Raw genomic sequence first — 16309 nt, forward strand, 5'->3', positions numbered from 1 at the left:
TCAACACAAGGCAGAACACACTGGTGGTGAAATTCTAATTTGGAGTTGTAACTACAGTCATGCACCGCATAATGATGTTTCGGTCAACAACAGACCGCATATAAAACGGTGGTTCCCTAAGGTTAGTGCCATACAGCCTAGGTGTGTAGCAGGCTAGACCATCTAAGTTTGCGTAAGTACACTCCGTGGTGTTCACACAACGACAAAATTGCCTCATGACACATTTCTCAGAATGTATTCTCGTCATTAAGCGACACACGACTATATTTAAAGGTATAAATGAAACAAAAAAGAATGGAAGTGAAAGGAGAGTCTTTGAGTCATATTATGAAGAATGCTAAAAATTACAACAATTTTCTCTGAAAATTTGGGATTACTGGATTATTTACATGTGAGCATTCTTAAAAAGTAACCGTCCCAAATATTTTCCAATGTAACCTCTACGTTGATCATTTTCTCACTGCTAGGCAACTCCCAGAATCCAGTGATGCAAAGGAAAGCACAGAAATGACTACAAATTATTCCAACAAAATGACTCCGTTAGCTAAGGAGGAAGATTTTTTTTTATTGAGTTAATGATAGGTTACAATCTTGTGAAATTTCAGTTATACATTAATGTTTGTCAGTCATGTTGTAGGTGCACCACTTCACCATTTGTGCCCAACCCCCACCCCACCTTTCCCCTGGTATCCACTAAACTGTTCTTAGTCCATAATTTTAAATTCCTCATATGAGTGGAGTCATACACAGGTTATCCTTCTCTCGCTGGTTTATTTCACTTAACATAATTCCAGGAGGAAGATTTTTGTATTGAATGAGTTTCCCGAACTATGTGGATGTATCTCTATTCACTGAACTTAAAGGAACGAGCGCAGGAGGGGGAGGAATAAAGCACAGAAATGAGGCAGCACTGCTTGGTGGTATAAACTCAACAACCAGCAAAGATGAGAAGACCTGAGAGTCGTCCAAAGCAATCCATTTGTTTTAACAGGCTTCAAGTGGACCTGATAGTTTTAACAGTTACAAAAATGGGAAACAAAAAGAGGTATAACAGAACCCAAGGGTTGGAAGGGTGAATAGAAACAGGTAAGGGGAGGGAAGGTGCCTGGAAACTTAGACGAAAAATAAAATAAGGATACTCCTTGCTCATATATTAATGTGTGTTGCAAAACCACAAACGATGAAATTTCTAAGCACCTTATTGTTTGGGAATTTTGCAGAATAGATTGGGGGTGTCTAAATTGTAACTAATTCTATCCCTAAAAAGCCCTTAAAATGAACAAGTTAAAGAATGAAAAGGTTGCTTGAAAAGGTTAGATTGTGTTTTTCCATATAGGTTTTCTTTGGCTTGTAAAATAAGGTATGGCATTTAGTAATAGCCATCATCAGATATGCCTGACATTAGTCCTGGAAGGAGGGTGGCCTGGAAGCAAGGACTGAATTATTGATCGCTTTACAAACATTTGCTGAGTACCCACTCTATGTGAGGCACTGTGTTAGGACTAATGTTGGCTACAAAAAGGGTAGAATGCATCCTCCCCGCTCTCTTGGAATTTGCAATCTGTCGAGTAAATAAATCATGGACAGAAGTAAGTGCAATACACGAGAGATGGGCTAAGTAACAAATAGAGGGGGCAGACACACAGACATTCAACAGCAGTTCAGAAAGAAAGTCATTTTGAGACGAGTTAAAGAAAATAAAAGCTTTTTGGAAAAGGTGGTGTTTTAGCTAGTTTTGAAAATATACTGAATTTCAATGAAGGCGTTTCTGGGTAAATATCTACAATGAGAAGAGGCCCAGGATCAGAAAACTATGAAACACATTGCGGGAAATAATGGATAGAGCTGGCCGGGGCAGAAGTTTAAGATACTGTGGCTAAATGACAAATGATGTTCAAAGAAAATACACAGCCTCAAAGGCTGAGGATCCCTCTCTCTCAGAGAGAGTAGACAAGCAGGCTAAAAGAGTTGCAAACATAGATGGGCTTGGAAGAGGGCCAGCACAGAACTGAAAGAGGCCCAACACGACAATCTTTACATTTTCAGTGAATTGGGAGTAAAGGTTATCTGCAGAAAGAGGAGGCTAAAGGAGAGATAGAACAAGGTGCGAAGAGAGTGGTGACAGCTGAAGAGCTACTGTAGGTTACGGGAAAGAATGCTGATGAGATGCATGTAGAAGGACTGTCAGGAACTACTGAGGGTCAGCTGAGGTTGGAGATGACAAATCTGTGGCTATGCCAACTTGCACCATGGTGGCATTTCCTCCATAGTACTCAGCAGCCCGTGTATAGGAGTGCAGAAGGCATGAGGTTGGATTGCTACAGAAAGGTGTGAAAGGACTGAGAGAAAAGGAAGCGGCTGAAGTTGTTGGAGGTTTCAATGAGGTTAAAAAACAATGACAGTGAAGGTAAATACCCGAAAGAGCTAAAGGGTCAGGATTTGAGGTCAGTGACTGACTGGTATAAGAGAGTTTAAGATTTCAGAGGCAGCAGTCCCAGGTGGTAGCCAAATGTGATCATAAGTGAGGTTGTCGAAATGGAGTGACAGTAGATTAAGGGATTTCTGGGCTGGGACACCAGGTAGGCTGTGCACTTGGAAGTTTAAATTACATCCATGTGTGGCAGCTACTAATTTAGAAAGATGGACTAGGATACAGGTACCCAAATGTTCGATGAGGTGGGGAGCGATTATGAGGTCCTCTGATAATAAATGTGAGAAAGCTAGAAAATACTATAGCTTCACAAGAGCGTGAGAGAGGAGAGAAAGATAAGGTCTGAAAGCAGCAGAAGAATGCAGCGTCACCTCATGATTTGGTGCTACACAGCAGTAAAAGAGGGAACAATGTCCACTTGAGAGGGATGGAGGAGGAGGGCCAAAGTTAATTTCTCCTGCGGCAATTTGCACTGCCAGCCCCTCTTGCCTTTTACGAAATAGTCTCACTTGTCTACTATCAGAGTTAAAATCCTGGCTTCCCTAAATAGCCATTTGATCTTGGAAAATCAGCTAACATATAAATCTCTGCGAAGGCTCATAAAAGGATAGGTACAAAAATGATCATCACAGCCTGGGTTATGATAGAGGGAAAATGGAGGCAAACCCAGCAGTCATCACTAGGGGATAAGTAAAAGACAGGGATGCATTCTCCAGAATACAGTGGTACCTTTAGAAGGAGCAAACTATCATAAAAACATTTTAGTAAATTGAAAGCACATAGATGCTCATGACAACACTACATATTTTCCAATAATATGAGTATATTTAAGTGCATCTATTGAGCACATTAGAGCTGGTACCAAAATGGGGTTGGGGGATGAGGTGAAGAGGAGTGAGGGTCAGGAGTAAGAGGAAAGAATGGACTAAAATGTAAAGGCAGCATCCAGACAGACACAGAAAGTCAGCTACTGTTTGATTCCATTTATATGAAATATCCAGAATAGGCAAATCCATCGAGACGGAAAGTAGATTGGTGGCTGCCAAGGGCAAGAGAGGAGGGAGAATGGGGAGAGATGCTTCACGGGTAGGGGGTTTCCTTTCGGGGTGATGAAAATGGCTTGCAACTAGATAGATGTGGTCGTTGCACAACATTGTGAATGCACTAAATGCCATGAATTGCTCACTTTAAAATGGTTAATTTTATGCTGTGTGAATTTCAACTCAATTAAAATAATTTTTAAACATTTAAAGGCAGGACCTTACACAAACCATTGTCCATTTCCTCCTGCTGGAAATAAGTAAAAATGCTGAATAAGGTATAGTTTTTTAAAAAGTTCATTAAAGCAAGGAGTAAGGAAATGCCAAGTCAAAGTATAAGGAAAAGTACACATTCAGAAATAGAAGCTCAGGGCACCTAAGCTTCTTTCCCCCAAAGGGCCATGAATAGCTAAGATATTTTAGGAGGAAAAGAACAAGGCGTAAGAATCTTTCCTAAAAGATGTCAATGTTCATTAGGAAATTAGAAAAATCATAACAGTGGAATATTAGTCAGACAAATAAATCAGATGAAAACAAATTAAGGCCAGCTATCAAGCCAGAAATATAAAGACCCCTGATGTGTGACAGACTACACTGAAGGTCAGTGGGGACAGTGATCAATATATATGGCTGGAACAATTGGATATCATACAAACAATTAAATCAAACCTTACTGACTTACTACTAAGTGTAGTACAATTACTACCACTAAATTTACTACTGCAGAATTTACAACTCAAATTATTTATTACTGATTCCCCTACTAACTCACAACCTTGCTTCATACCAAACACAAAAATCAATTCTATGTCGCTTAAAGAACTAAAAGTGAAAGGTGTGGCTTCAAAGATTTTGGGAGCTAATATAAAATACCTTCATGACCTCTGGTAGGAAAAGTTTTCTTAAATGAGATGAAAAGCAAAGCATTAAGCATAAAGGGAAAGTTATATAAACTAGACTACATTAAAATTAAGAAGTTCTGGCAGACTGGCCCAATGGCATAGTGGTTAAGATCACACGCTCTGCTTCAGCAGCCTGGGGTTCAGATCTAGCACTGCTTGTCAAGCCACGCTGTGGCAGCATCCCACATAAAATAGACGAAGATTGGCACAGATGTTAGCTCAGCAACGATCTTCCTGAAGCAAAAAGAGTAAGATTGGCAACAGATATTTGCCAAATCTGTTCTTCACCAAAATTTTCTTCACCAAAAATAATAAAATTAAATTAAGAACTTCTGATACCATAGAGTGAAAAGCCAAGCTACAGAGTGGGAGAAGAATTTTGTACCATACATAATTGCCAGAGAAGAAGTACCCAGAATTTTTTCAAACAAGAGGGACAAATAACCTGGGCAATTCACAAGAGAGAAAATCCAAACCCAAATGGTGAATATATATAAAAAGGTGCTCAACTTCATTAGAAGTCAGAAAAATGCAAATAAAAACCACAACAACTGTACCTCCCCTCAACACACCATACACACTTTGGCAAAATATTGGAAGCACCGGTGAAGATGTGGAGCAACTGGAACTCTTGATCATTACGACAGAAGTGTAAATTGGCACAACCACTTTGGAAAACAGTTTGCACCTATCTAGGAAAGTTGAAGAAGTACCAACCCTATGACTCAGCACCTGTTCACAACAGCCTCAAACTGAAAAATAACTAAAAGTCCACCAAAAGTAGAATGGATAAATAAATTCTGGTATATGCATACAATGGAACACTACGCAGCAATGAGAATGAATGAATTATGGCTTCACACTGCAACGTGGATGGATTATACGTACATTAAGTTGAGTAGAAGAAACAAAGCACACACATACACACACACACACACTTAAACTTAAAAAAACTAAAATACGTCTTTGGGGAGTCATACATAGCAAGGATAATCAAGGAAATGATGCTATAAAAGTCAAGGTGGCAATTATATTTTGGGGGAGAGATATGAGAGAGCAGCAAACGCGTCTGTTGGGGACCTTTGGAGAGAGCTGGTGATGAGCTTTACTTGGTGGTGGTTGCATAGGTCTTCATTTAATTTTAATGGTACATATGTGTTTTAAGTACTTTTATGTAAGTATGTTGTATTTCACAATAAAAAAAGATTTCAAAAAGATAAATGAGTTATTATCAATTTGGGAATTTCCACCATGAATAAATAATTTGTGCTTGAAGTTGGTCTTGAAGCTGCAGAGGACATTCAGAGGCATAGCATATTCTAGGCCATTGATAAGCAGGGTTTTTTTGTTTCTTGTTTTTTGTGGGGTTTTTTTGGTGGACAAAGGATCAATTTGGGGGGAAAAATCATGATACCTTCCCACCCCCCCCTTTTTTTTTTTGCTGAAGAAGATTTGCCCTGACCTAACATCCATGGCCAATCTTCCTCTATTCTGTACATGGGTTGCTGCCACAGCATGGCTGATAAGTGGTAAAGGTCCATGCCCAGGATCCAAACCCGTGAACCTGGGCCACCAAAGTAGAGTGCACTGAACTTAACCACTACGCCACTGGGCTGGCCCCGATACCTTCCTTTTTTACTTTCAAAATGAAAATAAATTGAATAAGTCACACGGAAAAGATACATTTTTAGATTCCTATTATAATGAATAGAAAATATCAATTTAAAAAACTGACGTTTTTTTAGTCACTAATATATTAGTTGTTATCTGGACATATTTGAGAATCAGTAGCATAGAAGACCATGTCTAGTCTCTCGTTACTTACTTTTTCATAGCCTAGTAGTTCACACCCTACTTGCACATTGCAATTGCCTAGGGAACTACTACAACTATTTCTAAAACCGACGTCCAGGTCTCACATACATAGTGTTAAAGCTTTCTAGGTGATTCTAATGGACAGCCAAGGTTAGGAATCACTATAGCTCTTTAAATTCACAGGTGACATATTTTATCCTCAAAACAACCACACTAAAATGGCATCCCCACCTCAAAACGGGCCATGGTATGGCTCAGAGAAACAGTTTGCCCAAAAGTCACACATCAAACTAATGGCACAGGCAGGGCTAGCATTAGCTTATTCCATCCAATAACACACTTGCTCCGATTGCCAAGCGCCTATTGTGGGACAGGTATTGTGTCAGGCAATAGGGAGAGAGGAGAATTAAGTGTCGCTCTTGGCTCTTCTGTCCACCCCATTGAGTCTCCCCTACTCTCTGACCGGGCTGGGCGGTGCAGGGAGTCTGACAGCCCCAAGCAGCCGATGCAGCTAGTTTTCTAATGGCTAGTTGCCAGGACTCTCGTGGCTCCGATGTCCAGAGGCCCTTGGCTGCTGCTGGCATCTGTTCCAGTCCCCACACGCCACTGACCCCTCCCTGGGGCTTATCCCAACTCTCCATCCTTAGCTGGTGCTCCTGTGGTGGCCTGTTCTATGAAGCACACTTGCCTGGGAAGAGTACAAAAGGCTGAGTTTGAAACGAGATCAAAGGCAGTATGGAGAAGCTGGGTGAACACACGCAACGCTGGTCTAAGCCTTTCCTGCTTGAAGACAATTGCTATCTAATTTATTTCCTTAAAACTTGGATTTATAATACTGGTGTTCTCTATAAATCAATTTTCTTGGTAGATAAACGTAAGAGGAAATACGTTGGATACTAGCTTCTAACGCAGATTCAGAAGAAAGGCTCATGCTCCAGTTATTAAAACATACTGTTGGAGCAAAAACTGTCGTTGGGAGGTGAGGAGGAACTGAGAATTACAAACTCCAGCATATTTTTGAAAATGTTATGAGGATTAGTGATCACTGTAAAGAGACTTTAAAGACACGATTTAGGACACTTTAGCAGAACTTCACCATAAAATAGGAACATAAATGTTTCTATTATTGTAAGGATCCAGGAAATAACCTTTATTGCAATATCCTCAGTCTCTACAGGACGTAGACGTCGTGTTGACTGCTCATAGCTGTCCAGGTGATATCTTCCAGGCTGCTTCCTGTTTATAGTTTTCGGCTGCTGCATTCCCAATGGAAAAGAACACAAGTTGAAATTTTACAAAAAAGATGGAGGTTTTACCAAACATTAACTCACATTGCTACTTCTCCACTTGAATTCCAAGAAAAAGATCTAAGTGAATGCATTATTTTAATTATTTCAATGGCTTCTCCAAAGAAGAAAAAAGGAAATGATAACGAGAAAGCATGAAGCTGTCATTTTAAATCTAATCTATAAAGCTTTTAAGAAAAATGAAAATACAAAGATGCGATACTTGCAAATGATGGAAGTTAAAGTGCTGAGCCCCAACTAGGTTTTGGATAGCCTTTCTCCAGCTATCCGGACAAATATATCCAGGCAATAGAAAACTGTGTGTCAGGTCAAAAAGCAAGCAGATTAACTCAGGTTAAACTGGAATCTACTTGTTAGGCCACTGGGCTTGTAAAAGTTCCAACAGTACATTTTTGATCACCCTCTTATTCATGAGGATTTTGAACCTGATACATTCACATAAATCAGATCAGACTGCACATCACTGAAGGACTCATTGTGGAGTGAGAAAAAGCATAAAGATCTAGGATTTTTTTCTTTTGCCCACACATGTATAAAGCGATCCACAAGCATTGTAGACTGATTGAGTCTTTCTCAAGTGTTACTGCCTTGTTCCTAGTGAAAGGAGTAAAGCAGCCATAATAAAGAGGATGCCAGCTATGGCTGGACAGTCTTCACATACTTAAAATGAGCTTAAGTTAGGTCATAGACTAGAAATTTGTTATTCTCTAATTTTTAGTTTAATTTCACATAGATAGAGATGAATGGCTAGAGAGAAAGAAAATTCAGCTCTGTAAACCTCTAATTTAGAAAAATTCGTAAGCTCCAAATTTGTCCTAGGAATCTAGTGAGCAAGCATTTCAACATAAATAATTATCTATCTTACTTAAATACCTTACAGTCATTATGAAGGCTGAGCAGTAATATACTTTAAAACTGGTAAATCACCTATAAAAGCAAAGAATTCTAGAATTACGAAACTCTTTTTTGTTGGCCTGGAATTACAGGTTCAGCTTTTTGAAAAATCCACTGAGTTCTACTATGGGGATTAGGAATATCCTCGAATAATCAGTAATCTAATCCAAGCAAGACAGTGTTCTTCCAGCTTCCATCAACTGGTGTACCAACAGAATATCAAACTATCAAACAGTACATTGCTGGGCTACATGCAAATAAATACACAGACTAAAAAGCCACTGAGAAGAACTAGCAGTGATTCTGTCACACAGAAAATACTTAATGCAATTTAACTTAAAAAAAAGAGAGTGTTCATGAAATTTTATTTTAGTTCTGTTTTTCTTCTCATAGTCCTCACAGATGACCCTGGAAGAGCATTGCGTGAGACATTGAAAGTCACTATCTTTTAAGCAAAGCGTACCTCCCACGCAAGACACATCTATACCTATACATATATTCACTGTCTCCTAGAGTCTTCAATTCCATAGTAGCATTGCCCCCAGAGACCCAAAAGGAATGACTTCACGTTCTTCGCAAAATTAACGAGAGGGTGGGAGGAGGAGATGTGTTGACAGAGATTTGAGTCGGAGTTCCACAGATGTAATTTGAAGAGACTTTGGCTCTAGAATGTCACTAATTCTCCATGGAGATTCTACAGCCAAAACCACTTAACTCTAAGCTTTTACAGAATACATAGCATCGTAAGCGCTCTCGAGAAGGAGTTTCCATTAGTGTTATTTTCAAACACACAGCTTTTTTCACTCCATTTTAAAAAGTTTGTCGTTTGTGGTTTGGCCCATCAGCAGTGATGAATGATCCTGAAAGACATCAGAAGTCCAGTCTGGTTTCAATAACCCTGAAGATATTGGATGCATTTGAAGGGGATTCTTTTTTCCTTCCAAAAACCTTTTCTCGGTTCCATTTTTCTTCTCTCCCTCATCTCACACAAACTTCAGATTCTTCAGATTTCCCTGACTCTGCAGACTTGACCTGCGACATTCCCTTTCGTGAGGTCATCTCACTCTGCTCTTCCCCACATCTCTGAAAGATGATCTAATAAGTTCTCTGGTAACCTCCTACCATCCAAAGTGTGACCATGTTGGTTCTAATCAAATGCTGGACTTTCTTGCTGCCTCAAAGTGTAGACACTCTATAATGTGTTCTTGTCTTTGTGTCTGTGTCTGCACAATAGCAAACAAGCATTTTCAAGCATTGTTGCTCCAGCGTATATAAGCGTGAGTGGTAGTTCCCTCTCAGACAAAATCACACCTGCTCAATAAAATAGCTTAGCACAGAGTGAAAAGTAACTCCAGAAAAGCAGAAGAAAACAGCAAGTTTAAATATAGCCAAGTGCTCATCATAGATATTTTTAGCAGCTTTAAACACAATGTAAAGAAAAATTTAATATAGATTTCCAAGCCTCAATCAATTCCAGTCAGGAGACTGCATGTGCATTTTTGTTTTGTTACACAAATGGTAAAGGTCTTCATATTTTTCTCTAAGAGTAACATGAATACCTAATAATAACTCATAACATGATTCATTTTAGAATAACATCTTTCTACTTTACTGTCATGAAACATACATATTAATTTTAAAGACTTCGGAATTTTTCAGACACGTCTTTCAAGAAAGTGGTATAATCCAGTCCTATTGATTTAAATATTATCTAATGGCTAATGACTCTTAAATTTAGTTCTCCAATGCTGACTTCTCTTCTTGGATGTCAATAAATATCTTAGAATTATCATGTGCAAAATATGTCTCTTGATTCCACCTCAACACCAACCTACTTATTTCTTAGCTTCCCATTTCAGTTAACGGCTCCACCATCCACCCAGCAGTCAAGCCAATAACCTAGGATTCCTCCTTAAGTCTTCTTTCTCCCTCATCCCCTCTATCCAATCTACGAGCAAGTCTTTATCAGTTCAACCTAAGAAAATGTACACTGAATTTGATTACTTCCTCACAATCTCCACCGTAACTGCAATAAAAACTAGTTCCAACCATCATTCTTTCTTTCTTGTTATTATAACGGCCTCTTTACCGATCCATCTGTTCTACTCTCATCCCACTCAGTAGCCAAAGTGATCTTTTCAAAATATAAACAATATTATATTAGGCCCTGCTTTAAAACTCTCCAACGGTTTCCTATTGCATGTCAATTAAATCCAAATGCCTTCCATGGTTAACAAGACCCTGAGTGCTGCTTCTTACCTTGTCTTGTCTCTCTCTTCTTCACCAGACTTCAACCATAGTGCCCCTCGGTTCCCTGAACACACCAAATTAATTCCCACCTCAGGGTCTTTGCATCTACCAGTTCTCTGCCTGAAACGCTCTTTTCTCAGATCTTTGCAGAAGAGGTATCTACTCTCCATTCAGGTCTCAGCTCAAATGCCAACTCTTCAGAGGGGCCTTCTGAGAAACGGCCACCCTGCTTTGAGCATCTCAATCACTGTCTATTATCTTCTCTTATTTTCTTCCCACAGCGAAATTCTCTCATTTTATTTATTTTTTTGTCATCTGACTCCTGCCCCTAGAAAGCAAATTCTGTGACCAGAAGGATCTTGTCTGCCTTGTTCATAGCTATAGACTTAGGTCTTGGCACAAAGTACAAGGGAGTCAATAAGTCTGGAAACACAGGCAAACACATAATACATGTCATGTGACATGTAATACATGACAACATAATGCTGACTGTGTTTCCAGGCTTTACGTAGACACTGAGTAAACATTGGTGTAGTGGATAAATAAACTGGTTCAGGAGTTACAAGACTCAGGTTTTAATTCAGGTTCCGCCACATACTAATCTTATACTTTATTCAAACCAAACAACCTGCAAGCTCAATATACTCTTCTAGAAAATAAAAATAGATAATGCAATGTAATGCATTAAGTGAGTCAAAAGTTATAATGCATCAAAATTGAAGCACTTTTCAAACTAAAAAGTGTAATATTGCTAAAAGGTATTATAAGAATATGGTGCAGGAGTTGTAAGCTTATTTTGTATTATTTTTATATAAAGCTTGGGGTAAACAACCTTTCGATTTCCTTTTGAATTGAACACACACTGTCCCTCTTGAGAGAATTCTTTGGTGATTTATAAAGACAAGCTTTATACATTTGTGTATTGATTTTAGACTTGTGAGCTTTGTTGTGGAAGTAGGTGGCAATTTTTCTTCATACAGATTGAAAGCTTACAATTTCTTCTAATTGGACCCATTTTAAACCATCCATCTGGGACTGTCCCTTATTCAGAGCTTCCATAACAAGGAAAAGCACTTACAACTCCAGTGTGTTTCTTACACGACTCAAAAGGAAGAGAACTTTCACCAGTTCGCCAGCTGTCCTCGCCAATCTCATCACTCAGCAGAAACTCATTTAGCTTTTGAACACTGCAAAAAAGCAAACAAACACAAAATAAGGCTTAAAAATAAAACCGCCACCAATGGAGTTCTACCTAAGTAAACGAGCTTTTTCCCCACTTATTATCATGTTGAGCAAGCCGCCTCTGAGAGTCATTTCTCAAGACCAACTGGGAATTCAGCTAGGATGAACAAGCGTCCTAAACTGCCTGGGACTGACGGGCTCCTGGGACCTGAGCTTTTGAGTGCTAAAAGCAGAAATCTCATGAAAACCAGAAACAATTGGTCACCACAGATTCAGCCAAATTTCTTTTGCAATTGTACTCCTTGTCAAAGACGGTAGAATTGGAGAGGAACTTGAAACAGGGTGGTTAAAAATAATAATACTAATGAGAGAAGTACCCTTATTATTCTAATTTTACAAATGAGAGGAAATGGGGACAGAGAAGTTAAGTGGCCTGCCAAAAAGCATTCAGCATGTAACACACAGATCCAGGGTCCATGCCTACTATGCTGTCTTGCTGAAGCACTAGATATTACACATATTTTCCGAACCTGGGAAGCAGAGGGCCCTCTAGAGTCTTGTTACTCAAAGTGTTAGCCAAAGATCTGCGGCCTCAACAGCACCTGGGCGCTTACTAGAAACAGAGACCCTCAGGCCCCACCCAAGACCTACTGAATCAAAATACGCATTTTACCAAGATCCGGAGATGCTTCATAAGCATATTACTGTTTGAGAAGCCCTGCTCTAGAACAGTGGTTTGCAAACATTCTTCAGCATGGTCTCCTTAGGTTGGGCACAAGACTCCTTGGCCCACCTACCCCTCACATTCTAATTTTCTCAAACCAGTGTCATAGGACCAGGAGCAAAAAGAATCAAAGAAAACAATAACATGATTTGAAAACATCCTTCTATAAATAAAAGAATACACTAAAGAAAACTCTGTGAAGTTGCAAAGGAAAAGAAAGGCTCCTTTTAGCATGCTATGATGCAGAACATGGACCAACTAACTTGGCACAGGCAGCATCAACTACAGGGAAATATCGCCTTTGATATGAAACTAGAAAATACACACTCGAAACAGAAGGTTTCTTTTTTCTTTTCATTCGAACTTGTAGTAAAATGAAGTGCATCCGGATAGGTCTGCATAGTTTGTTTTTGTGACAGACTAATAAAATGAAGAGAAGTCTATTTAATTCAGTCTGTTGCCCATAATCCTTTAAGCTCTTTAACCTCATATGCCATAGAAATTGCTTCCTTTCATCGGAAACGTAAAGGGAGATAAAATCCATTGGGGCAGTCTAACTACACATTCGCTTCCAAATTGCATTCATAGGAAACTAAAAGAGATAATTGTTTAAGAAAAGCTTTGGTCGAATAATATTCCATTGTATGTATAGGTCACATTTTGTTTATTTATTCATCTGCTGATGGATATTTGGGTTGTTTCAACTTTTTGGCTATTGTGAATAATGCTGCTATGAACATGGGTGCACAAATATCTATTCAAGTCTTTTGGGTATATACCCTGAAGTGGAATTGCTGTATCATATGGCAATTCCATGCTTAATTTTTTGAGGAGCAGCCATACTGTTTTCCATAGCGGCTGCACCCTGGTTCTGGAATTCTTTTTTTTTTTTTTGAGGAAGATTAGCCCTGAGCTAACTACTGCCAATCCTCCTCTTTTTGCTGAGGAAGACTGACCCTGAGCTAACATCAATGCCCATCTTCCTCTACTTTATATGTGGGACGCCTACCACAGCATGGCTTTTTGCCAATCGCTGCCATGGCTGCACCCAGGATCCGAACCTGCGAACCCTGGGCCACCGAGAAGTGGAACGTGCACACTTAACCACTGAGCCACCGGGTCGGCCCCTGGAATTCTTGACTCACCTAAATATATCAGAGTTATGGACAACATGGACGAACCTTGAAGAGATTATGCTAAATAAAATAAGCACAAAAAAATACGTATGATTCCACTTATATGAGGTACCTAAAACACTCAAATTCATAGAGACAGAAAGTCAATGGTGGTCACCAGGGTCTGCAAGGAGAGGTAAACGAGGAGTTATTATTTATTGAGTATACAGTTTCAATCTGAGAAGATAAAAAAGCTCTAGAGATAGATTGTGGTGATATTTGCACAACAACGTCAATGTACTTAATGCCACTGAACTGTAAGTTAAAATGGTTTAAATGGCAAACTTTACGTTATGTATATTTTACAGCAATTAAAGAAAGAATTTCAGAACAACAATAACAAAAAAGAAGAGTTTGGTTTGTGTGCTCTCTTGAGTCTTTGTCAGCAAAGCTTGACCACACAGACTTGAAAGACAGTGTCAGAAATGCCTTATGAAGTGTCATATTAATCATCTTAAACAGTAGTTATTCCTTCTTTACTTTTATAGACTTTGACATTCTGTTCTTATGTTTTGAAGAGACTGGATTTTAAAGAGCACAGCTCTGTCAATAAAAGGAATATCTTTTAAACAATCTTGTGCTACGTCTTTGCACACAAAGGAAAGTACAGCGTCAGGCTTGTTTGCCCCTGTAACTTAGTCGAGCAGCTCCTGGAACACATTACTCAACGAGTGTTTGTTGAATAAATCAAAGAATGAATAAGCCAATGATTCAGACATTTAAGTAAAGTTGGTTGATTCAGTTCTCTATTTCACTTTTCTAGTACACACACAAATCTTACTGAAGATTTTATGGAATTAATGAGCCCCATTTTTACTAAACCTCAGGAAGCAATGGTCCCTGAGCATGACTGGGGCAAGACGAGAACTTCCCTTTCTCTTTATAACATCTTACTTTGGAGCTCCAATTACAATGAACATTGGAGCACCCCAAAACTAACCCTCCTCTGAACCTCGCCCATCCTTTCTCCTCCCTGTCCCCATCACTGTAGGCTTTCTGGCTGAGGGTCCCCTGAACCGCTTTGGCATTGTTTTGTTACTGTCTATCTCTCCCACTAGATGGTGAACTCTCTAAGAGAAAAGATTTTCATCTTCAGAATCTAGCCAAAAATCTAACATAGTAATTCCTCAAGAAATGTCTGGTGAATGAATAAATAGGTAATACAAAAAGCATTTCCTGTTCATATAGGGTCCTTTTAGAAATCACAGAGGCAAAACAATTATGGAAAACGCATGAATCCTGACCAAGGGTGAAGTAATTTCCACCATGCTGCCAGGGTTATATTTTAAAAATGCAAACCTGTTCATATGAAAGGGCACCCTTTGCCTTTTAGCATCCTTAGCATCACATACAGGCTGATCAGGATTTTACTCTCCAGCTTCATCCCTGACACTTTCCACCTCAGAACCTTTCCCCAGCTACACTCAACTACTTTTAGTCCCCTGAATGTACTAAGAGCTCTCACCTACTTACTCACCCTTTCACCTTGCCTATGTAGTTCCCTCAGAAAGAACGTGTTCTCCCTTTTCCTTCAACTGGCCAAATCCTAGTTATTCCTTAATATCCTATGAAGAAGCCACAATCTGCTTTAAACTTCCACTGACCAGACTATCTGCCTTCTCTCTCGAAGAGCTTCAAGGATTCTCAGATATGGGCCCCTGGCATTGTGTAGAGCGCTATAACAGCAAAACACACCATATTGTAATTAGTTTTCCGTCCTGGTCTCTCCAAGTAGACTGCAGACTCCCTCCTGATTTCACTCTACCTTTCATCTTTGCAATCCCTAATGCCTAGCAATGTAACTGAAGCGTCAATAAACGCATGTAGACCCACAGAAGATCACTCTCTGAAGCATGGAATGGAGATTAGTAAGATGGTGTTAAATTAGCAAAATGGAGAATTGTAAAATACCTAAAATATTTAGGCAGTATGCTGGGCACTCTTTCTGTATTATCTCATCTAATTCTCTCAACTGCCATAAGCAGAGCTATTTGACAAGCGAGGAAGCTGAGCTACAGAGCCACTAAATGATGAGCGTGAGGGTGAACAATGACTATTCCATAGCAGTCTACGAGTTGAAATCAGGCATCTTTGATACCAACCAATTTCTTATCCTGCCTCCACAACCTTTATAGTTCAGCATTTTCCTAATTCTCATTTGTTTAGATAATTCATAAAAGTATTGAAAGTTTTACCTACATATGTTATTTTTTCACTTTTCAAGTTTCACTTTGGGTATCTGGATACAACTTGAGTACTTTGGACAGGTGCTATGTTAATCGGGAATAACTGATTTTGTTGCTGTTATGTGTTTTTCTTGTGGGAACTATGAAACATTTGTAAACAGGGACCAGGTCAAAGTCTACACAAATTTAATGATAAATATCGTAACAATGTATTTGATCGCAGGTAACCGCAGTAGACTAGCCGAGCACACATTCCTTTGGGAGGTACATGAGAGAAAGGACACCAAATTATTTTCCAACTAAGTGAGGGATCAATTTTACACATTTTTCCCTTAGCCAATAACATCTTTGGATTTAGATACTGCATTACACATCGAATATCAGAAACTTAAATTATTTATAA

At 39.2% G+C, this 16309-nt stretch overlaps 1 protein-coding gene across 15 annotated transcripts in view; it reads right to left on the reverse strand.

Annotated features, from left to right (window-relative positions):
• The window catches only part of ABCC9 (ATP binding cassette subfamily C member 9), a 123483-nt gene that overhangs the window by 67878 nt on the left and 39296 nt on the right, over positions 1-16309 (reverse strand). For all 15 annotated transcript variants that reach the window (XM_014832427.3, XM_070493959.1, XM_070493961.1 and 12 more), the window contains 2 exons: positions 11718-11826; positions 7337-7444 (listed from right to left, as the gene is read on the reverse strand). In XM_014832427.3, the coding sequence (XP_014687913.1) occupies positions 7337-7444; positions 11718-11826 (217 nt within the window). The remainder of the gene's footprint in view (positions 1-7336; positions 7445-11717; positions 11827-16309) is intronic.

The sequence above is a fragment of the Equus asinus genome, chromosome 22 (assembly GCF_041296235.1).
Source record: "Equus asinus isolate D_3611 breed Donkey chromosome 22, EquAss-T2T_v2, whole genome shotgun sequence".
NCBI classification, from domain to species: Eukaryota; Metazoa; Chordata; class Mammalia; order Perissodactyla; family Equidae; genus Equus; species Equus asinus.